The sequence below is a fragment of the Acanthopagrus latus genome, chromosome 15, assembly GCF_904848185.1.
Source record: "Acanthopagrus latus isolate v.2019 chromosome 15, fAcaLat1.1, whole genome shotgun sequence".
Lineage (NCBI taxonomy): Eukaryota > Metazoa > Chordata > Actinopteri > Spariformes > Sparidae > Acanthopagrus > Acanthopagrus latus.
In genome coordinates, this window is record NC_051053.1 from 12,785,216 (window position 1) to 12,807,588 (window position 22,373).

General features: G+C 41.7%; 3 protein-coding genes across 11 annotated transcripts in view; 2 read left to right on the forward strand and 1 right to left on the reverse strand.

Moving 5' to 3' along the window:
* The window catches only part of zmp:0000000755 (phosphofurin acidic cluster sorting protein 2), a 47,937-nt gene extending 44,999 nt beyond the window's left edge, over nucleotides 1-2,938 (forward strand). For both annotated transcript variants that reach the window (XM_037124650.1, XM_037124651.1), the window contains one exon: nucleotides 1-2,938. In XM_037124650.1, the coding sequence (XP_036980545.1) occupies nucleotides 1-116 (116 nt within the window). In that variant the 3' untranslated portion in view covers nucleotides 117-2,938.
* Nucleotides 2,911-6,310, reverse strand: mrpl2 (mitochondrial ribosomal protein L2). 2 transcript variants are annotated; one of them, XM_037124660.1, is made up of 8 exons: nucleotides 6,156-6,310; nucleotides 5,659-5,754; nucleotides 5,393-5,561; nucleotides 4,594-4,735; nucleotides 4,381-4,496; nucleotides 4,188-4,298; nucleotides 3,360-3,433; nucleotides 2,911-3,277 (listed from the first exon to the last, which is right to left on the reverse strand). In XM_037124660.1, exons 2-8 carry the CDS (start codon nucleotides 5,731-5,733, stop codon nucleotides 3,065-3,067), a joined length of 900 nt encoding a protein of 299 aa, XP_036980555.1. In that variant the 5' UTR covers nucleotides 5,734-5,754; nucleotides 6,156-6,310; the 3' UTR covers nucleotides 2,911-3,064. The 2 variants fall into 2 exon arrangements, with proteins under 2 accessions (XP_036980555.1, XP_036980556.1); XM_037124661.1 differs by lacking the exon at nucleotides 6,156-6,310 and adding an exon at nucleotides 5,983-6,103.
* The window catches only part of klc1b (kinesin light chain 1b), a 27,005-nt gene continuing 10,427 nt past the window's right edge, over nucleotides 5,796-22,373 (forward strand). For 2 of the 7 annotated variants that reach the window (XM_037124652.1, XM_037124659.1), the window contains exons 1-9: nucleotides 6,853-7,003; nucleotides 15,404-15,674; nucleotides 16,013-16,243; nucleotides 17,854-17,935; nucleotides 18,368-18,596; nucleotides 18,724-18,811; nucleotides 19,489-19,590; nucleotides 20,139-20,312; nucleotides 21,302-21,401. In XM_037124652.1, the coding sequence (XP_036980547.1) occupies nucleotides 15,426-15,674; nucleotides 16,013-16,243; nucleotides 17,854-17,935; nucleotides 18,368-18,596; nucleotides 18,724-18,811; nucleotides 19,489-19,590; nucleotides 20,139-20,312; nucleotides 21,302-21,401 (1,255 nt within the window). In that variant the 5' untranslated portion in view covers nucleotides 6,853-7,003; nucleotides 15,404-15,425. Of the gene's footprint in view, nucleotides 5,820-6,851; nucleotides 7,004-9,971; nucleotides 10,125-15,403; nucleotides 15,675-16,012; nucleotides 16,244-17,853; nucleotides 17,936-18,367; nucleotides 18,597-18,723; nucleotides 18,812-19,488; nucleotides 19,591-20,138; nucleotides 20,313-21,301; nucleotides 21,402-22,373 lie in introns of those variants that run through there. The other 5 variants (XM_037124653.1, XM_037124656.1, XM_037124654.1 and 2 more) reach the window with 5 other exon arrangements.

Sequence of the window (22,373 nt, forward strand, 5' to 3'; positions counted from 1 at the left end):
TCACCATTGATGGAGTGGAGTGGAATGATGTGAAGTTTTTCCAGCTCGCTGCCCAGTGGCCAACACATGTCAAGCACTTCCCGGTGGGAATCTTTGGTTACACTAAGCCTGTGTGACCCTGGCCACCATCCACCCAACCACCCAACCAACCACCACCACCTGACTCTCCGCTGCACTTGTCTCACTGAGAGGCTACAGAGAATTAGAGGCAAAGCCAACAGGCCCCAGGCAGTAATAGTTTTCCTGTGGAAATCTTACTGACTCACAACCATGTGTTCAATACACAAAATTTCATGTTGTCAATTTGATGTTTTTGATGTTGATGTTGTTGGGTGTTGTTGTTTTTTTTTACACACTACAAAAAGAACAAGTACTATTTTGTAAGATTTGTGCTACCACCTCGGAGGTATTTTGAGGTTTTTGACAATTTGCCACATTTCGATAATGGCAGCTGTGTTTGCACTTTGTTTTTGTTAACATTTTATTATTTCTGTGAAATCCTACATTTATTGTTACTCTATAGACAATGGAGGAGTGTGATGGTGATGTGCAGTGGCGTGTGTGAGATTCTTTGAGACCGTGTTTGTGTTTGTTGTTGAAAGTTGGAATATTGCTGTGAATCTTGATGGAATCCTTCTCTTCTAACTCAGTGCTCAGTTTTCTTACTCGTCCCTTTACTTTCTCAAAAAAGGTAAATTTTTATAGAAAGGAACAGAAGTTATTTTTCTTTGCCTCGCTGCTTTCGAGCACGCTGTATACCGAAAGCAAATCAAAACATCAACTCGACCAAGGTATTTCTGAAGGTAGCTATGATGAATGTAGCTATGACACATTCATGTGAAAAGTTCATCCAATCAGTTTGTTATTGTAAGTGCTCAAGATTTTGTATCGGTGCGTGTGTACATTCAGACTGTACAGGAACACCCACTTAAAAGCAGGGTAACATGACACACGAAACGACATATTTCAACTATCAACAGCTGAATGCCAAATTAAGTTGTGACTGTATGAACTGTCTTATCGTTTCAAGGTCCTTAATTGTTTCCCGGCTGCATTTTCCATCTGTGTTGTAATTAGGCCTTTTTTTTTTGAGTAATTTTGCGTTTTAAACAGCATTCAGTTTGCAAACATGGCCACCACCCGCGTGTTCAGCTTGATGTAATGGCTTTACCTGAGAGGACATCTCACAGACCCGCAGTAACTAGATTTCTCCAGATGTTCAGTGATGTGCCAAAGTTGAGTTTGTTTTACAGTAACCACCAGAGCTCTTGGCTTGGCCAAACTTCATTGTAAGTTAAACTAAAATTGTACCTTTATTGCATTCGTGGTCCATGTAGAGATCAGTACTAAGATTACTGAGTTATTAATTATGAGAAAATTACTGGTCAGCGCTCCACATTCGGCCAAATATAAACCCATTAAGCATTTACAAGATGTGCACATTGTAAACCAAGCAATTACCGTTGTGTCCTTTTTAATACAGCTTGACCGTGGCTGGACAAGAAAAGTAGAGCCAATCCTAAAACACATGGATAGGTTGGTTGTTAAGTATTGTTGGCCTGAGAAAAAAAAACACAGACGAGCTGACTTGATTCAAACTTCGACAGGAAGAGCGCAATGCAAGTATCGAATTGCTTTCGAAACAGGATGAAAAGTGTATGGAGTCTTGCCAGGTTGTCCAAGTCACTGCCTATGTGTGTCTGTGTAGGTGTGCTATATGTTCGATGGTACTCCCTGAATAGTGTTACGTGAAACTTTTGCAATAGGAAACCTTTGGACAAAGGGCCTTCTGTATGAGTTTGTTGTTGCTTTTTATAAAGTGAAGACTTCACAAGCTTTGATAGGCTGGCTTTTTGTTTTGTATTGTATAGAAATATATACAAGATGTATTATTGTGAATCCCCCCTCCCACTAAATTGAAAGCACAAATAGCTTACCTTTATTTCTTGACATAAATGCCAAATATATTTCCAGAACTCGTTACTATGAAGTTGACTTGTACAATGCAAACACTATTAGGTATGTAATTTCTCATACATTTCCCTCACTTTGTAATGCACTTTCATGTGGTTTTATACACATTTTAGCTTAAATTGGGACATGCTTTGGTTTTGAGGTGAAGTGACAGAGGTGTTATGTTTGAAATGTAAACCACTACCTATAGAAGAAGGCCGTTCTTTTTTCTTTTTTTTTCGAAATGACCCTTTTTCATAGGGATGTTGTTTCTGTTGATGGGTTAAAGCGCCTGATGAGGTCAGATAAACCATCATGGCTGTCTGTTACTTAATGTTTTGTTTGGTTTTTTTGCCACTTGATGTTGAAATTTTGCAGCTACCACCACACACATTTGCCTGTGACTGTACAGTCAAGTTTTCCTGTCTCCTGCTCTTTTGAAGGGTTCACCATCTTCTCTTAGCTGGGAGACCGACTGGCCCTTACATTACTTGTAAACTTGGGCTGTGAAGTGTTAGCTAGGGCAGAGTTGTTTGAGGGAATTTGTCATGTGAGTTAGCCTTTTAAATACTAAACGGGCATAACGACAAGTGTATTTCAATGTATTTGACCTCAAGTTTTTTTTTTTGCCCTAAATCTAGAGGTAGCATGGGGGTGTTATACAAGACTGGATCAATGAGCAGGCATGCCCACTTTGACACAGCAAAAAAGAAAAAACTTAACATCAGCGTTAATGGTTTCCATTAATCGTAAAACTACAATGACAACATGCCATCTCATTGCTCCTGTTACTTGAAATGCCGCCCAGTGTCTTTGCACAAACCCTATTTTAAATGACATGACAGTATTTTTAAATTTACCACTAAAAATATGGGTTACTCTGCATGTTTTACTATAGATGTAAATATGTTTTGGATTTTTATATTGTTTTGTTTCTTTCCATGCTCTCACAAGCAGTTGTGTTTAATAAAAATTTTTAATCTTCTGTACAAACAGCTCGTCTTTATTCATGTCTTCTCTCCGAACAGTTGATTAAATTGCATTGCGAGGACAAAAATAATAGTACATGGCGATTATGAGCGAGGGACATCAATCCCAGACATGTCCAGACTCATGTCGTGTTTGAGATTGAGGGCAGGTTGACGTAATTCTTCATCGGAGGCAGCGGTTTAATCTTGCGTCCTGCCCAGCCTCCCTTTCTCTGCCACAAGCCGCTCGACGGACGAATGCCGAGCCAGCGATTGCGACCAGCTTTTCCAATGATTTGTTTATTGTGGTCGATGTTGGACACGCGTCCCACTGTGACCACGCAGGTCTCCAGCACCTGTGAAGATGAACACATTCAGTTGGCAGCAGGATATGGTTTTAACATGACAGATTCAACATCTTAATCCAGATAACCTCACCTGAACTTGCTGCTTCGATGGAAGCTGAACGATTGCTGTTCCGTTTACTTTACGGAGCAAAACGCCGCTTGTGCCTGCAAACAGAATAAACCCAAAAACATTCAGTTTGCACAGGGCATCCAGATAACATGAGACTAAACAGGCTGTGTGATGAAACTTAAAAAGGTCCAAATGCATTGGATATAGGGGACTATACTGTCACTATGCTCTATGTATACAGCTGAAACAATATGTCAGTTGACTTTTCCCTTCACACTTTTTTTTTCACAATTGAAATTAAAAAAATATTGAACAGTATCATTAGCTGCTGCCCTCGCTGTTTATACACAAATCCATCAAGACATTTAAACCACTGATGAGTGAAGTGAGCAACATTGATGCCACTTGACACACACACACCACCCATCCAAACACACAGCACAACCCCTCATGGCTGCAGCGGCCCCCGCCGGAGAACATTTCACCGTGACATGTCACAAGAGCTGCTCAGGAATGGCCAGAGCAGTGTGACAAAGAGTTCAAGGTGTTGACCTGGCCTCTGAATACCCCAGATTCCAATCCACTTGAGAAATTTATGGATCAACTAGCAACCTACAGGACTCAAAGAGTAAGAGTCAAGGCCACTGGGGAGCGCTGGTACCACGAGAGAGTGTACTTAGACATGCACCACTCATTCAAACACTGTAGCAGACAAAGTCACATCCAGCACTAAAGGGGTTTCCCAGCAGAACATTTCATTCTAACAAGATGATCATACTTAATCACTTCACCAGTTTGTCCTTGAGGCCAAACATGCATTTACAAGTCACTCAGCGTAAACTCAATCACCTGCAGCACGAATATACTCGGATCCCTTCCCTGGTTGTATCTCCAGGTTGTTCACTAGTGTCCCCACAGGGAGAGCTCCCAGTGGGTATGCATCACCCTCATTGGCTGAGACTGCAAAGTAAAACAAAAGAATACCGTGTAAGTTTTTGTCAACCACCAAGTCTTTAAAATCCTCTTCAGTGAGGGGTCATACCTGCCATACGTCCAATAACTCCAGATGTTTTAATGATGTCGCCACTCTGCATGCTCTCTGTGGCAATAATCCATCTTTTCCGGTTGCCTCCAGCTACCAGCGCAATGTCAGCAGACCTGCATCGCCGACACAGTTTATTACAGCCAACTGTATGTTCATACCTTTCAGTATATATACAAATAAATGTCTTGCACGTTTTAAAGCTGATCTCACCTGCACGGGTCGTATCGCACTTCAACAACCTTCTCTTCAAAAGGTTTGGGCTCTCTGTCTGACTCGTAGCGCAGTCTCTGGAAGTCGATCATCCGGTATTTTTGTTTGTGGCCCCCACCGATGCCGTGTGTCCGTATCTTCCCTGAGTGGGAGAAAGAAAGACGGGCAGCTCTTTTCACTCAGCAACCGGAACAAGTAACTCAGCTGTTGTGAAAAGCAAATGCATCACAAAGATCTCATCCCATTTCCTGTCACTCTTCAGCCTCCTATAAATAAAGCCATGAAAGGGCAAAAGAAAACACACAGATATATATATATATATATATATATATATATATATATATATCTCACTATAAATGTCAAATTACAGATATGGAGCTCTGTAGAGAGACTATATATATATATATATATATATATATATATATATATATATATATATATATATATATATATAGTCTGTAAAACTGACTGCTTGCAGACTGCTTCAAACTCAGAGTCAGATTTTACTGTACTGTAAACAGTCAAAGGGCTGTTTTTTCTCTGTTCATATCACAAAAGTCCAGGTTTATTTTAAAACATTCAGCACTTAAGTCAGTCAGGCCTTCAACAGATTGACAACATAGGCCAAAAGATTGTTTCAAACTCAATTTGTAATATTTAAAATCTATTATTGTAAACAAAACAAGGTGCAAATCCAGATCCAATTCTGCCCATTAGGGAGAACAGGAACCTCGCCCTCCTCCAGCCCAGCCTGTAAACACACACCCATCCTATCTGCGCTCCTCTGACCCCTCTCTACCTGTGTGATCTCTGCCTCCGGTCTTCTTCATCCCTATAGGCTTGATGGTGTACTTCTCCGTCTGCTTCCATCGTGTCCTGTTCTGATCCAGGGAGGCTGTGGTGAGGAAGCCTCGGCACTGTCCGCCTGTGCAGGGCACCAGACTGCCCAGCTTAGTCTGTGTGACTGCCTGTCGACACAAAAAGCGACACACAGATGTTACAGCTTCGTAGATGCGACGTGATGATTCAGATCTCCAGTGTGACTGACAGGCAGTGGATGTTTACCTGCGCGGAGAGCAGGGCAGGCTGGGACACGGTCAGGGAGCGCAGAGCTCGGGTTAGACAGGACACCGCCATCATAACAACGTCCTCCTGACAGAGCTGAGGAGCAGAGGAGCAGACTGTCAGCTGGGAGCCCACCCTGCAGTTGTCTTCTCCACTACCTGGTATGCAAGTTAAGCTTAACTATATACAATACAGTGTACAGATTTCTACTTTAATCGAATTATTATGGATCAATAACATAACCTGTTACTTTCAATGACTTTACTGTTATATAATCGTATAATATGTGCCTACACTGTCGTCAGAACTTGTCAATAACCTTACCAAGCAGCAAGTCAACGTGAGCTCCAGCTAGCTTAAACAGCAATTCAGGTAAATCCGGCTCAATAACTGGACCCGTTTATTGTTTTCTGTTTTAATGAAGCGAAACCAAACCGGCCGTTTAACTCAGGTCAACTTTGCCATATAATCCGGTTCAACAGTAACATTAAACCAACCTTTATATTTGACTTATTTCATCCCCAAGCTTCTCGCTGGCGTCCTTCACAGTCCTGCACGCTACGTCGCGCACTGATGACGTGTACCGTATCTAATTTGGCCTCTAGGTGGCAGAAATGCCCTCTCACATAGAGTCCTACTCTCTGTAGCACTCTACTATCACATCACTGTAACCATAGATCGTTATTAGGCGGATGTGCCAATTATACAGCTTACTGTTTGTCAACATTGTCGCTCACCAAGCAATTGGTCGTAATCACAATGGCAGTCAGTGGTGGTATTTTTTTTTTTTTCAAAAGATACTGATTACTGTTGATAATCAAGTCAATATTACGGACAGAGTGTGGTGGTTATGTGTAGTATAACAACATGTTACAATTTCTTCCATCGTTTAACTTCTCATGTTCACCACAAGATGTCACTATGTGCTATTTAGTTTGGGTTTTTTTCTGTGGTGGAATTCATGCGCCATAAATCCATCAATCCATTACAGCTTGGTCGTATGTATTTGAAATTTTGAATTAGACCTTTAAATTAAAGTCATCATCTTTCCACCGTTGCGCACTTTATGTGCACCCTTCATATGTACATTTTCCGATTCAAAGTTTGTCATCTTTAGATTAGACTTTAGAGCAACACCATTGCAGATAGATAGATAGATAGATAGATAGATAGATAGGTAGATAGATAGATAGATAGATAGATAGATAGATAGAAAGAAGAAAAGTAGCGAAAACAAAACATGACGTCACATCAACCCAGCCGCAGAGGCTGCTGGGAGAATCTTGCTGTGCTGGAGACATTTTGGATTTAAAGGGGCTGAGCTAGCCGTCAGTCCTAGCTCTCGGTAAGTGATAGCTACATTTTCACTGACTAACATCATACGCCTGTGAGCCCATTGTATGACCGTGTTTTTATATACTACTAATTCGAATAAGTATGTTTAGAAATTATCAGCTTGGCTGTTTGAACAGGGTGAACCCGCAACGACTAGGGAGTGGTGATGCTAGCCGCTTAGCTGAAGCTAGCTAGTAGCTGACCGGGAGCGCTAAAACAGATCAAAAAACAACAGCTTCACCGAGGTTTAGTGAAACGTAGGAGTTTTTCAGATAATATCGTAATGAATGTAGTGAAGAGAGGGACTTGTGAAATCAGCTCTAATCGACAATTAAAAACCCGGTAGATGGAGATAGGAAATCGTAGCCCTGTTGTCAACTGCGAAAGTCGTAACAAAATGAAATTGTCAGTCTCATGAGCAGCTCTTATGTCAAATGATAGACCGCCTGATGTGTTGTTTTATGGTCTTAGTTAGGCCTGATTTGCAGATGATATTGAGACTCTTTGTTTGTATACCAGGCGCGTTGAAGATGCATGGTATACATTCAGTCAACAATGTCTTAGATCAAATGCCCGGCTTTCTTTCTTTCAAAACTACTCCGACATTACTGTAGACTTGTGTCGAGAGTGTGAACTACACAGGTATCACATGTTCTACATAAAACTCTTGATCATCTGGCTGGAACTTCTTCCTGCATCAGTAGCAACACTCAGGTCGACATATTTACAGACAAGTATTATTAGGAGAACAGCCCTGTAGCAGCTGGTGTCAGTGCTGTGATGGATGACTATAGACAACGTCAGTGGCACTTCCCTCCTGGTCATCCCAGGCCCTGCCACACCCTCCTTGATGGCCAGCTAGCCTTTGTGTCTGGTACTGATGCAAACAGTGTGTTGGGTTGCTGTTTTTGCAGGAAACAGAGGAAGACAAAGTGATTTGTTTGTGTCAGACTTCACCAAGTAGACAGGAAACACGTCTCTCGGGAGATGGCACAGAGATCGGCCACTGGCTTGTTGATGCACCCACTGCAGTCTGCCTTTTTCCACTTCCTTTGCTAGTTTTATATTAAATTACCAGCAATCACCACACCCTCTCTCAAAGGGTTTGTTTCCATGGCCTATGACTTGTTTTGCATCTGTTTATTAAGGTAGTACGACATATTTAAACATTTGTCTGTAGTTCTGCTTAAAACCATATCCATGCAATTTTAAAGGAGTAAATGGCAACCTCTAATGAGTATTCCTCCCGCCCTAAAGCCAGTATGATATGCAATTACACTTGGCAGTAGCGAGTAAACACTTAAGCACAATTAAAGGTTATTCAGTTGATCCTCCTCTTTGATATCAGTGTGCGAAAGTCCACGTAACACGAATGACGGTAGTGCAGAGATGGTAGAGAGGGATTAGGAAAACCGAGAGACTGAGTGATGATGATGTTTGCCAACGGGAGATGTGATCATGTGAGGCTTGAGGCCACTAAGAGACTAATGAAGAGTGGAGCTCTGGATGTTCAAACATGACAGGGAGATGGCCCAGGTTTTCCACTGCTCTGAAGGAAGCGGAAAGTACAGACAGTATTTTTCTAGAAACACAGCACTGTCTTTCATGATGCTGCACTCTCCTCTTAGGTGTTTGTATTGGCTCATGGACTAGATATGCTATGAATGCTGCAATATTGTGACCTTTGATCACCCTGTAAAGTGGAGTCATCTGACTTGTTCATAAAATTCACTTCCTGGTCGACTTCATCAGACATGCAGTCTTTGAGGAGATCTGTGTTTAGTTATGTACAAGATTTTGTAAAGCTGGAGGATTATTTTTTTTTGCAACAGCTTTAAAAAATTAATGAATCAATCTGAAGAATCTCAGCCTATTTAGTTCTACCGTGTGTGTGGTCTGGTTCACAAATAGGGCTGAATGCCAAAAACATATTATTACTGATGCATCTCTGTAGCACCGCGATGATTTATTTATATATAATGTTTATGTATGGCCCATTTTATTTTTCATCAAATATAGCACCTCTTGTGATTTAACCAAGAGCGTCTGGCTCTAGACTGTGATACTGATGATATTTCCATTAATTGTTCAGCCTTATTCAAAAATTGAACATCCCATACGATGCAAAGAATAAGCATCACTTCAGCGATTGTCCTCTAACATTCTAGCTCTGATAGCGAGTTTGGATTGATTTTTCCAATGTGGCCCATGGAGTACAGGTGCTCTGTTGCCACTCTATTGACATATATTTGACTGACACTTGCTTTAGGTAAATCCAATTTAATCATGTTGTCAGAAACTAGATAGTTGTGAGATCACCACTGTATTATTCAGCCCATGAAAATCACCGTAGAGGTTGTTTGTATGTTCTGGAAGTAGGTATGATCATTACGGTCAAGTGTCATGTTGCAAGCGCTTAGTGGGCTCCAGCTTTTCCCTTCACCATTAGAGCATTTGCTGGACTGCACAAGGAAAATGGTTGAATTTGGATTATAAATGCCTCAAAGATGTTTATTGCCTGCTGTTAAGGGCCAGGAGCTGCATATGTACATCAGTGTCTTATTTTCACATCTGCTGTGTGGTGCCATGAGACAGCAGGTTGTAACCTTGGAGTGTTGTGTGCCCTCAGTGTTAGTGGCGTATGAAAGTCCTTTCGAGCCTGTAAATAGTGTCATTGCGTCTATTCCGTTGTGTCTCATTAGCTGTGTTCCTTTGTGTCTGATGAGTATAGAGGAGCAGAGTCTACATCAGGATGGCTCCCTCCCCCATCCGACCTGCTCCACCACTCTCCTCTGCTCTCCTCCCGCTGTGGGTGGGGCTGTCTCTTGATGCGCGCCCTGAGCTGATGTTGGTTGTTCTGACGGAGCAGTGGGAAGGTCATCATCATCCTGCGAGCAGCTCCCATCTAACTCTCTCCCGGCCCTCAGCCTAATTCCTGTCCTGTTTCATTTCCATTGCCATCTGCTCGAAGGTTTCCTCTCTCATTTTAAGGAGGATCACTTTGGATTAGCTCAGCAGTTTTTATGATGCGCCTTGCTGGCGTGTAGCGCTATTGCTGGAGGAGGAGTCATTATCTCATCAGTTTTTCTCCGTGCCAAACTATGAGGCTCTGATCTGCCACTGAAACCGAGGTTAGTTTTCTGGTCCGGCAAGCTGTAGCAGCTGAAAACACTGGCAGCATGAATGATAGATGGATTAAGCCTTTAGCAGGCATTTAGTTGGTTTTGTAATGGATATACAGATTTATTTAGAGTGCAAGTTGCCCCTTTTTCACATGTGTTTCCCATCGTTCTTCCACATGAGGAAAGACCATTTTGCAAAGAATGAAGCAGAAAAAACGGTCCTTTTTTATTGCATAAACATGCCACTAGAATGGTTTTGGATTGCAACGGGATTGTAAAGCTAGATTTCATGAAATACTCCCATCTGTTGCAAAGTACTAGTGAGAGGCAGGAACATCTGTTAATGCACCATATCTTATCTTGGTTGCATACATATTCAAATGGTAGGTCAAGTAGGCCTGGGCAGAGAGATTTGTTGAAAATGGTCTCCTGCTGTTTACTTTTTCTTATGAGCTTCTGTAGCTAACTGGCTGCGACTGAATCTTGATCAATACTTGATAAAAGCCCAAATCAAGTGAATATGTGCTGTATATTCTGGAACTGGTCCATGTATTTTAATTTAATCAGTTGCTTGCATTTATACTGTTGATGCCATTATTTGTGAAGGTGCACATGATGAAACACACAAAAGTAAACGTTAAAGATTAATTCAAGGGCACTATGTTCGAAGAAAAACACCAGGCCTGTTGGACTTTATCTCCCTCCTTGTAAGACTTGCAAAACATTAACTGCAGCCGTCTGAAGGCAGCAGACGTCCTCGATACAGGTGTTTGGGTACGTTTCATAGCAAAGCTGCTTGCTTCTCCCCGCACTGACATGAAAGCAGCTCTTTTACTTAGAACTGCTTTCATGTCAGTGAGGCTTGTTACTTACAGTGTATTCCTACCGAGAGAGGCCTTTCATCCACACAAGTGTTAAACTGCAGAGACTCAGAGTAACTGCACAGGGTAATGAGCTGTCTGATCTGTGAATATGTCTGATCTGTGAATATGTTTCAGAGAGATCATTTCAGATCTTGTTCAGAGAAGGTAAGAGCTTTGGCACAAAGCAGATTTCTCTTCATCTGTCTGACATGTTTCCATGTGAAGTTAGGGTTTCATAATCTCCACCTTGACTTTACTTGGGCCTCACATGATGCTCATGCACCATATGACTGTAAGCACTCTTTAACTCAAATGCAGACATATCTTTAACTATGCAAAGAGAGTTCAACTCCATTTGTTTGGAACATTTGAATAGATTTCTTTATAATGTGCAGGGTTTCAGGTCTGGGCATTGCATCAGTGCTATGGTCTATTTTTCTTTCATGCAATTTCTTACAAAATCGTGTTACTTCTTGGCCACTGACTAAGTTTCCCTTTTGCACATTTTCCCTTTTGCATTCTTGCAACCGCTGACTCTAAGCCCTCTAGTCATTTTGTATTCAGCATACTAAATTTGTGCATGCCAAAAACCTGACACCCTCCATGGACTACTTTAACCCAATCTGTTTTTATATGTATTTGAGTAAATGCCAATTTGATCTTAATACTTCTTAATCCTGAATCTAGCAGCAAAGAGAAGATCACACCATATATATTTGGCATTCTGGAACCTCTAGAAATTGTTTAAAAAGAGTGCATGTTACCATTAATTGATGCTTGATACACGCTTTGTTCTTGTAGATTTGGGGTCATTTGACGTGTGATGAAAAATACGTAATGGATCTTGTCACTCAGCTCTTTGGAGAAGGTTGACTGTCTCTGTGAATTAGCCATTTCCAGCTCTTCTGTTGCTTCCTTTTAAAAATGACAGCAAAGAGATGAACTGCATTAAGGTACTAAATTGCAGATGAGGGATGCTTAAAGGAGAACAGGGATGCTTAAAGGAGAACAATTTAATCATGCAGCTTCATTGCTTAAGCTACCCTTGACTTGCCAGTACCGAAGACGCGGACACATTTGGTCCAACCATTACAGGGCTCCATGAATGGAGAGTTAGCGTTGACAGCTAACAGCATAGGGTCAGAATTTTACACTGTGTTTTGAGCTTCTTAACATGCTCCACATCTCACCCCAAGTAGTTAAAACAGTGTGTTTGTGCAAAGAGCTACATACTGGTTTGTTGACATCTATGTCTTCCAGTAGCTAGACCAAACTAGTCAATCCGTCGAGTGTACGCTTACTCCCTCACTGACGGAGACAGAAACATATTCCAGCATTTTCGTTTTTCTGTTCATAATGTACATGTCCATGTTACAGCCTGTCATGAGCCATAAGCCTTACAATAGCCTGTTAAGCCTGTTGACCACACGCTCGATGGATTGACTAGTTCGGTCTAGCTGCCGGAGGACACGGGTGTCAACAAACCGGTATGTGGCTACTTGCACAAACACACTGTTTTAACTAATTTTCAATTGATTTTGAGTCATACACGCTACAGTGCTGTGCTGTAAGGTGTTTGCTGATGTTGCACAACTTTTGGGGTGAGATGTGGAGCATGTTAAGAAGCTTAAAACACAGTGTAAAGTTCTGACCCTATGCTGTTAGCTGTCAGTGCTAACTCTCCGTTCACGGATCCCTGTAATGGTTGAACCAGATGTGTTCGCGTCTTCAATACTGGCAAGTCAAGGGTAGATTGAGCAATGAAGCTGCATGTTTAAATCGACCGAAGTTCTCCTTTAATGCCACCTCTGGGTACCATAACTATTTTTCACAGTATTAATCAGCAGCAAAACCACAGCATTTTAACAGCTTAAATAAGAAGAAACAGCTTACTGCACATTTCACATGCTTTTGTCACACCTAGACATTTAACTTTTTGTTGAAACAGTGAAAAATATCAGTGGATATCTTTTTCTCCAAACATTCTGCTTTTTTTTTAAAGTCTTCAATGCATTTAATTAAGCAGGTTCAGGAACCTGCGGATGATAGGGCAGGAAGAGGAATTTGTATTTTGAAGTTGGGAGGGTTTCACCAGACAGCTGAGGTGCATTTGTCTTCTCTGTGTGCTCCCATACACTCCATATTGTTAGGTCACCTGACATCAATCATTCCTGCTCCCCTGTCCGTCCACAGCCTCCAGCTGGCGGTGCACAGACTCCAGTGTCATCCTGACTAAGGCTCATTTCCACAGGTCTTGACATCTAGTCGCCCATTAGTTGACTGCAGGTTGCTGTCCCTGTGCACTTGTGTCCATCATGAAATATATTAGCATCATAAACAACACTGCTCTGACAGAGCACAGCTGTGATTGCATGATGTGACATGCTTAACATCACAGGGGGGATGTAATTACTGGATACTAGCAACAGACCCAGCTGGACTGTCCATATGTCGGCTACAAAGTTGAACCAAGGTCCACTGAAAATGCACAAGAAAATTTGATTTCATAGAGAGAGAAATTAAGAATATTGAGAGTATTTAGCAGATTAATCGATGATGATAATTGTCAGTTGTAGTCCTGGTTCCACACCTCTCAGATTTTCTGTCCATTTTCTGTTTTCCATTGTCTCATATTAAGGTGTACAAAATGTCTTTTGGTTTTGGACTGTTGCATGGACAAAACATTTGAAGAGGTCACCTTTTTGCTATTTTGTGAAGTCTTATAGACAGATGATGAATTGACTGATAGAGAAAATTATCAGGAGATTGATCGATATTGATAATAATTAGTTGCAACCTAGCCATTAATCTTCCTCTCTGAACATTGAAGACATGTCTTTTCTTTTTTCAGCTGATCTACTACAGGACTGCTGTCATTATCTCTCCTGTTGTCACATCACCAAACAAAGATCTATTTATTGCAGCTGTTTGGGGCTCTCGGTGGCCCTTTCATTTTCTCAGTGGTCTGCTTCAATAGACAACTGCTTAAATGCAAGCAGCAAAGCAGTGAGCGGCTTATTAATGGTGTAGGATATTTTTCTCTTGGCAGATGGCTCTCAGCTGGTGTTTATGACTGCAAACCCCCTCATCCTTTACTTATTTCCTTACCGCTGCTAAAATACAGCATGCACTAGCTCAACATTGCCTGGACTCCAGTCAGAAGGGCAGGCCACAGACTGACATTTGCACGATATAGCCAACAGCAATGTGGCTCAGTGAGTCATAGGTTATGTTCAGACTGTTTGGGGAAAATAGCACATGTTCCATGGACTCACCAAAGGGCTGACATTTCTGCAGAACGCAATATTATTGACACAGAGTTCTTTTTATGCGACTTGACCAGCTGTTGGGCTGTACCACAGAGGCCTCTGTCATGTCTTGTCATTCTCTCCTTGACGCTTTAGCAAGTCATGCAGCCAGCCAGGCCTCTGTTTGAATAAAGTGCTGGCACCAGAAGGCACCCACACTGCAGCATCTGTGTGCCCTCTGTTAGACAGCACGCCACAGCCCTACTCCCAACCACAGCTTATTATAGGTGTCAAATCGCAACACTCTGACCACCGGAATAATACATCCCTGTGGCACTCGGGTATGCTCAAAGCAGGATTTCTGAATCTGTTCATGTCTCTAATTTGTGTGTGGCTACTCATTCAACACTTGCAGCTGAGACTCACACAAGGAAGTCCCTTTCTTTTGAATCATATTGAACTACATGCATTGTGTGTCCATCTTATTTAAAAGCTCAAAGAAATGCTGCCTTATCTCGCTCATGAAATTTGAATCCCTCATCTACCCTGTAGTGATAACACAGGTTCATTTCCTGTTTTATGGCTTCCACGTTGCTGGTGGATCATGCTATGATCTCATTAGCTTAGCACAGACATGAGGTAGTGTCTGTCAGCATTAAGGGCAGGGCTTTACACTGGCAGATGTGAACTACGTTTACATGATCACTAATATTCCACCCTTATCCCCAATTTGTTACTACTACGACTAATTAGCAAGGCTTGAGAAGCGATGCGTGTCCTAAAGAAAAGCCCTCATTTCTGTTTTAAAGAAGAAACCGAACTCCTCTTAAACATGATGAAAGGTTGGATATCAATTTTAATCACAGATTTTCACTGTCACTTCATCAGAGAACGATTTAGATGGTTTATAGTGTGAAAGATGATTGGAAAGGGAAAATGTTTTCATATAAATAGAGGACAACTAACGAGACACGTTGTGACAGTTGCTGTTTGGCTGAGTTCTTAGGTTCTGTTTTGTGAATTTGAGTGTTAAACAAGCACAGCTGCATCTTTGGAAGACCGTTATGAGAATGTGTTTTAATGTGGCAGCTGCTGCTTGTTTAAATTTCCCACCAGTGTCGAGTGGATTTGCTTGTTGTAACAGCTGGTGGTTCCCTCTTTTTTTCTATCTGGACAGGTTTCCCTGAGCAACATAGAAGATGTCCACCATGGTGTATCCACGGGAAGAGAAGCTGGAGAAGCTCTCTCAGGAAGAGATCATCTCCAACACGAAGCTGGTAATCCAGGGTCTGGAGGCCCTGAAGAATGAGCACAACTCAATCCTCCACAGCCTCCTGGAGACCATCAAGTGCCTAAAGAAGGATGAAGAGGCCAACCTGGTGCACGAGAAATCCAACCTGCTCCGCAAGTCAGTGGAGATGATTGAGCTGGGCCTGGGAGAAGCACAGGTAAGAAGGGGTGGTAGAGGTATGAGGAGGGCAAAAAAGTATTTTCCTTTTTTTAATGAGTATATACAGTTTGGTCATTAGGAGGGTATCTTCCTGTGAGTTACAGTTTTTAATATCAGAATTGTCAATGTAGTAAATGTGATTTTTTTTTTTTTTAAATCCACACAGCGTACCAAACTGTGCTCCTCTTTTTTGTGTTTCAGCTTCCTCACAGCTTCCTCATTCTATACTGAGCTCGTGTGATGATCATGATTCACTCATACTCAGCCCCAGTTAGTACTCTTCTGCCTTTTGTTCTTGCTAAACATCGTGGCTCTCCCATGCTCTCTCTATTTCAGGTGATGATGGCCCTCTCCAACCACCTGAACGCGGTGGAGTCTGAGAAGCAGAAACTGCGCGCTCAGGTGAGGAGGCTTTGCCAGGAAAACCAGTGGCTGAGGGACGAGCTGGCCAACACCCAGCAGAAGCTGCAGAAGAGCGAGCAGAGTGTGGCCCAGCTGGAGGAGGAGAAGAAGCACCTGGAGTTCATGAACCAGCTCAAAAAATATGATGAGGACATCTCACCCACTGTAAGTACTATACTCTGGAAGTAAGTTTGGTATTTGACATTTAATCTATTATCCAGCCCATGCAGTTAAATGGAGATGAAGTGTTAGTTATCATAAGGAACAGACGGACAGAAATTGTCATAAAATATTAACACAAATCCCGAGCTATAAACCAATTTGAAACCATTTTATTTGAAATCTGCTTTACGCTGAGTTCTTGAACTCTAAAGGGCTGCCGACTGTCAATGATATGTGATACAGGAGAAAAACACAGCTGTTGTTTGTGACAGGAAGAAGAAATTGCCTGGTCTTCCAGGAATTTGCCTTTCTGGTCAGGTCCTCATTGATCTGATGGTGCAGATGACTCACTGCAAATTCTGACCTTATTCTTAGTCTCAAAAAGTGGCTGTAATAGCCCGTATCGACTAACTGCTTAACACTGCAGGAACTCATCCTGCCAACAGCCTGAAGGATCTCTATTCTTGCTCTGGTAGCAATTTCCATTTTCCAGCTTTTTTAACAGGGCTGCTGTGTTAATGTCCAGTTTAAATCACATCTAGTCATCCCTTCTTTAGACTAAAATATCAGTGTATTCTTTAAATGTATTTTTAATAAGTACATATTATTTTGAAATGGAAGAAAACAGAATTATTATGAAATATTTTGTCTCCAGACAAGAGAATAATAAGCTTGTGCTTGTAGCAGCAAGTCATGGGCAAGAGTGTTTTTTTATGTAAGAGGCAGGAACAGCATCTAATCAGACTACATGTTTATTGTGCCTCTGCTGCTTTGCTAATCAGCATACAAACCAGTGTAAGCCGTGCACCTTTCCCCTGTGACTGTTTGTCTGGTGGCTTATTTAACAAGCTGTAGTGCAGAAGAGGGCGTGTTACCATGTTTGTAAGTTAGATAAGAAGGAGACCTTCATAGGAAAGCTAATGCGGGCTGTTTAGAGTCTGTTCTGGTTCAGTGAGACTGTCTGTCCTGCTTGTGTTAGACTGCTGACATTCCTGCTTTCTGCAAGATTTGATTTGCTGTGGGGTAAGAAGAAATGGTCATTCTTCACTGATGCAGACAAATCCATAACACTATTCCATCAAATTAAAGTAAACTAGAAGGCACAGTTATGAAAAAAAAATACATGAAATGTAAATTTATACCTTTTGGTTTCTGATTTTAATTTTTTCTCAAAAGAAAACACCGAGTCACAGAGCAGATTTGAAAGTTGTTGTAGACAAAATGATTTTCAATATAAGTTCAGCTGAAGTCTTTTGATGGTATGAATGAGACAAGTTAATTCTTCTCTCCATTTTGTTGAAGGCATTTGTCTATATGCTCTAATTCTACCAATTGCATATGTGTAAATGCATTATAATGTTGCATCACTTCCTTTTGTCTATAATATTACCGTATCTTATATGAGGTATTATTATCTTAAGACTTGTTGGTTATTAGTGTTTCTGTTTGTTTGAACTAATCAGATGGATGTGCTTAACCTTCCTCTGTTGTTTTTGTAACTTGTCTGTCCTTGTGTCATTTCATGTATCTGATGTGGATGATTCCTAAATTTTCAGCGGTAATTCATGCTGTCTGTTCAAGGGTCTGACTGTCAGTTTGTTTGATTGTCTCAGCAGGAGGAGAAGGACCGCGAGACACCGAAGGACTCCCTAGATGACCTCTTCCCCAATGACGAGGAGGAGCATGGGCAAGGAAGTAAGAACAACAGCACTCAGCAATTCAGCCTAATGTTATGATTCTGTACACACATTAAACAGTTCAACCTGATAACAAAGCTTTTCTATAATACAGGAGTTTTCTTCCAAAAAATCAAGGCCACTATTCAGAGTTATATTACTGTATTATAGAGCTAATTAAGCATGTCTATCCAAGAGTAAATAATAGCACATAGGTCGGATTTTCTGGTGTCACTTCCCTCTCCTAAATTAACCTGACTATCTATGTGACAGGACACTGTGGTAGATAATGTCATGCCATTAAATGGTAATTGAGTCACCCCCATAATCAAATTATTCCCTGAAGCCACAGCATCGTGTGCACGCAAATGTAGTTAGAGATGTAATCGCCTCAGGTTTTTCCCTTTTGACATCCGAGCTGAACTTTGCCTTGTGCGTGTGACCCCCACAGTGCAGCACCAACACAACAGCGCCGCCGTGGCTGCAGCCCAGCAGGGAGGCTACGAGATCCCAGCTCGTCTGAGAACCCTGCACAACCTGGTGATCCAGTACGCCTCCCAGGGCAGGTATGAGGTGGCTGTCCCCCTCTGCAAGCAGGCTTTGGAGGACCTGGAGAAGACCTCTGGACACGACCACCCAGACGTGGCCACCATGCTCAACATCCTGGCTTTGGTCTATAGGTCAGAAATGTCTCCATGTGGGAGCTTTAGCTAGTTCTTCTAATTTTCTTTCTATTTTACATGTTCACGTTACCCGCCCCATTACACAAATCCTCCTCACTCATCTCGCTCCCTCTCACTGTTGCAGGGATCAGAACAAATACAAAGAGGCCGCCCATCTGCTCAACGATGCTCTGTCCATCCGGGAGAAAACCCTGGGCAAAGACCATCCTGCTGTAAGACTCCAATATTGCCATAGCAACCATGTCTTTAGGTGGACTCATCAATGTTTAGATAGATCAGACTGGCCGTCTGGAGTTGGTTCATATTGGCTCAGAGCCTCTGAACAGGGAGGCAATAACCACACAGTCGACCTGTATTTATTGATCTAGTCTATCCGCATGGATTTTTTTCCACTATAAAAGTGTGGACTCTTGACCACTGTTGACTGGACCTGTGGGCAAACTGTTAAATGTCTGCTCATACATCAGACATGAACTAAATACATTGTAATACAACAACCAATGGGAAAACATTACAATTTATTGAGTATTTCACTGCTTGCTGAACAGATTTGTAAGAATGGATTTACACCGTGGCACCAAAACACCTCGTAAAGCCTGAGAGAAGTTATTAAAGCCCAGTGCTGTTCCCTAGAGCTCTGTGGGCCTTGCAGTTTTCCTCATATTGTTGCTCTTGTCACTCACACTGATCCTCCACACAGTAATGAGTCGCAAAGGAACGACACTGCCATCCTGTGTAATCCAGGTGGCTTTGAACATTTTAAACAATATGCATTTTAGTGTGCATCAACTGTAAATAAAGTTCTGATATTGTGAAACTTAGCTGCCTTGGCAAACCAGACACATAAAAAATGCCCTGAATCATGTTTTTTTTATTTTTGTCTTTCCAGGTTGCTGCAACTCTGAACAACCTGGCTGTGCTGTATGGAAAGAGGGGGAAGTACAAGGAGGCCGAGCCTCTGTGTAAGAGGGCTCTGGAGATCAGAGAAAAGGTAGGCCACATCCCTGGACTGCACCAGTAGAGCCATCCACAGCACTGCTATCAAGGCCTCATCTCAAGGCTAAACTGGTGAACAATTGGCTCATTGTAATAAACTAATTAACAGTGATATATTTCCAAAATGTCACTTGGAGCAACTGAAACAGCAGTGACTATAAATAGCAAAAAGAGCAAATGATTTTCTTAAATTGCCTGTGAAGTTTCCACTGGGTGCCATCCCCATGTCGGAGGGGAATTGGAGAGTTTAATTGAGAGCACAGCTGAAAATGGATAGCAGACATTGGGGAGCGAGGCAGAAGATAGATAGGAGACATGACAAAGCTACAGAGCTCACTCGGGTACGATGAGTCTCTCTTTGCCTGAAAGCTCTATCCTGTAGCCTCTATATCGATCAGCCAGCCTTTGATTAGATCTCCTGAGTGCCTACAGCGGGCAGATGTGATAGCGGCTAGAGGTACATGAGGGGAGAGATGCACGGGGGAAAGCCTAAAGCAGCGAGGCCATGTTGGTTCAAAACATTTGCTTCTTGCTTTCCATCAGGTCCTGGGGAAGGACCACCCCGATGTGGCCAAACAGCTGAACAACCTGGCCCTACTCTGCCAGAACCAGGGCAAGTACGAAGAGGTGGAGTACTACTACTGCCGCGCCCTGGAGATCTACGAGTGCAGGCTGGGCCCAGATGATCCCAATGTCGCCAAAACCAAGAATAACCTGGTGAGAGACGAGCTACCACTAGCACATCAGTTTTGGTTTGGTTCATCTCCACTTTCGACCCTTTTAGCATATTACTTTATTTCAACAAGAATCACAGTCCCTATTGAGCTGTGACTATTCCATGGTAAACTCCAGCATAGTGTAGTTTTATTGTGAGCAGAATCACTTATTTGTTCTGTCTGCCTGAGCGCAGTCTCTGCGTGGGTGTTCAGCATGTAAACTCTCACAGCACTCTGCCTGAAAATCTCCCACTTGAAATGTCCTTTAGAAATGTCTTGTATTCAGCTGACGGTGCAAAGTCTTAAAGGTTGGAAAATGCTTTATTTGAACTGTTTTGTTTTCAAAGTTAAGAATATGCTCGAGTTTGAATATAATCCGTGAAAAATGCTTGATTTTCAATGTGATATTTCATCTTCACATTTATTCATGTTAAAAATCTCTTGATAGTGGAAATGAAACAATACTGATTTCACATATACATTGATTGCTGTCGGTGTAAAGGAATTTAGTAAACTTCAAAATAGGATTTATAGTAACACTTTAGGTGTGATGATAAAGCATAGACTTTTTTTGTTTGGGTGCCTTGAAAGTGCTACAATTTTAATCTTAAAACACTATAAGAATGCTAAGATTTATATCTTGCCTGGTGTTAAAGAGCCTTCTAAAATAAACAGTTATGAAAGGTAGCTGAATAGAAGGTCATTTTACTCTCAGTAATTTTATAGAACATCTTTGTTTCAGTTTGCTTTGCTTATAGCGTACCAAGCCAGTAGTCCTTTCTCTACTTCTGTCCTATCTCCCTCATGATGGAGAGGCTACATGGGGACAGCGAAGGAGGCTCTGTGCTACTATGTCATTTTTCATGAGTCACAGTGCACAGGAGAAATATGCAGAGCGACTGCTGGTGCTCTCTCAGGGGACAGGTAGAGAGTCGATAGGCCCGTTTGTTCCAGCACTGAAATTTGCTTTCACTTCTCTTTCTTCTTCAGGCGTCCTGCTTTCTCAAACAGGGGAAATACAAGGAGGCCGAGGTCCTGTACAAAGAGATTCTGACTCGTGCTCATGAGAAAGAGTTTGGATCTGTCGATGGTAAGGCCTCATAGAAGATATTGTGCAGTACGTGGTGGAGATTTCTCTCAGTCAGCCTGGAAAATGCAATAAATTAATATAGTTCCCAGGAAAAATGGTGGTGGGTTACATTAAACTGCTCCTCAGATTATAAAGATCAGATTTGTTATTTGTTGTCTTATCTTCCACCAGCGAGCAAGGTCAGTGATGGAGCGATGGTTAAAAAGTGGACGATGTTCTAAGCAGCATGCCATCCTTCACCATTCAGAGGACTCAAAGAATCTAAACAAACAATTCAGGGAAATAAACAGTTTACCTCCCTGAAAGATGAACTCTCACAATTGTCTTCTCTTTTAGTAGAAGCTCTCTGTTGGCTTTCCTCCAGGGATTAGAATGACTGCTTTGAAAAAGGAATAAAAGGGACTCTGCACAATGCCCCGCTCTGACGCTTTTGGAGCAAAAGCAATAAGCATCTCAGTTTTTCAGAGAGGTTTATTTTTCATGTGTCAATTAACTCCACAATAGAGTTTGGATTCTTTTATACCTGTTGGTGAGTTGAAGGTTGAGGGGAAACAACACAGGAACACCTAACATCAACAGTTTGTGTCCCTGGAAGTTGAAAATGGTTTATCTTGACAGTCACAAATAGTGCTTAAATCATAAGGAGACAAATATTTATATATTTGTGTTTTAAGGGCATATTTAATTCATTTATGGCATGAAAACTTAATAATGGTTACTTGTGAATCTGTGAAGGTACTCTCTGAAAATTGCTTGTGTACAGATAAACAATGAAGAGAACAGATAATAAGGTCATCATCATCTTTCACCTGCTCAGGCTTTTGTACAACAAAACAATTAAATTGTGCTTTTATAGTGTTTTCTGTAAGATCTTTATGCTTATTTCTGTCTAAATTCATTTTTGGAAGAATCTGAAAAATGAAATGAAAACATTAAAATTAAAACAAAGACATGTTGCTGTGTTGCTGCATT

Bases quoted from the DNA above. Each gene is read 5' to 3' on its own strand.
- mrpl2 (XM_037124660.1), bottom strand. From the start codon at position 5,733: ATGATGGCGGTGTCCTGTCTAACCCGAGCTCTGCGCTCCCTGACCGTG. The intron at 4,299-4,380 runs GTATGACCCCTC...TTTACTTTGCAG, and splicing joins AGTTATTGGACGTATGGCAG to TCTCAGCCAATGAGGGTGAT. The intron at 3,278-3,359 runs GTGAGGTTATCT...TCATCTTCACAG, and splicing joins CATCGAAGCAGCAAGTTCAG to GTGCTGGAGACCTGCGTGGT.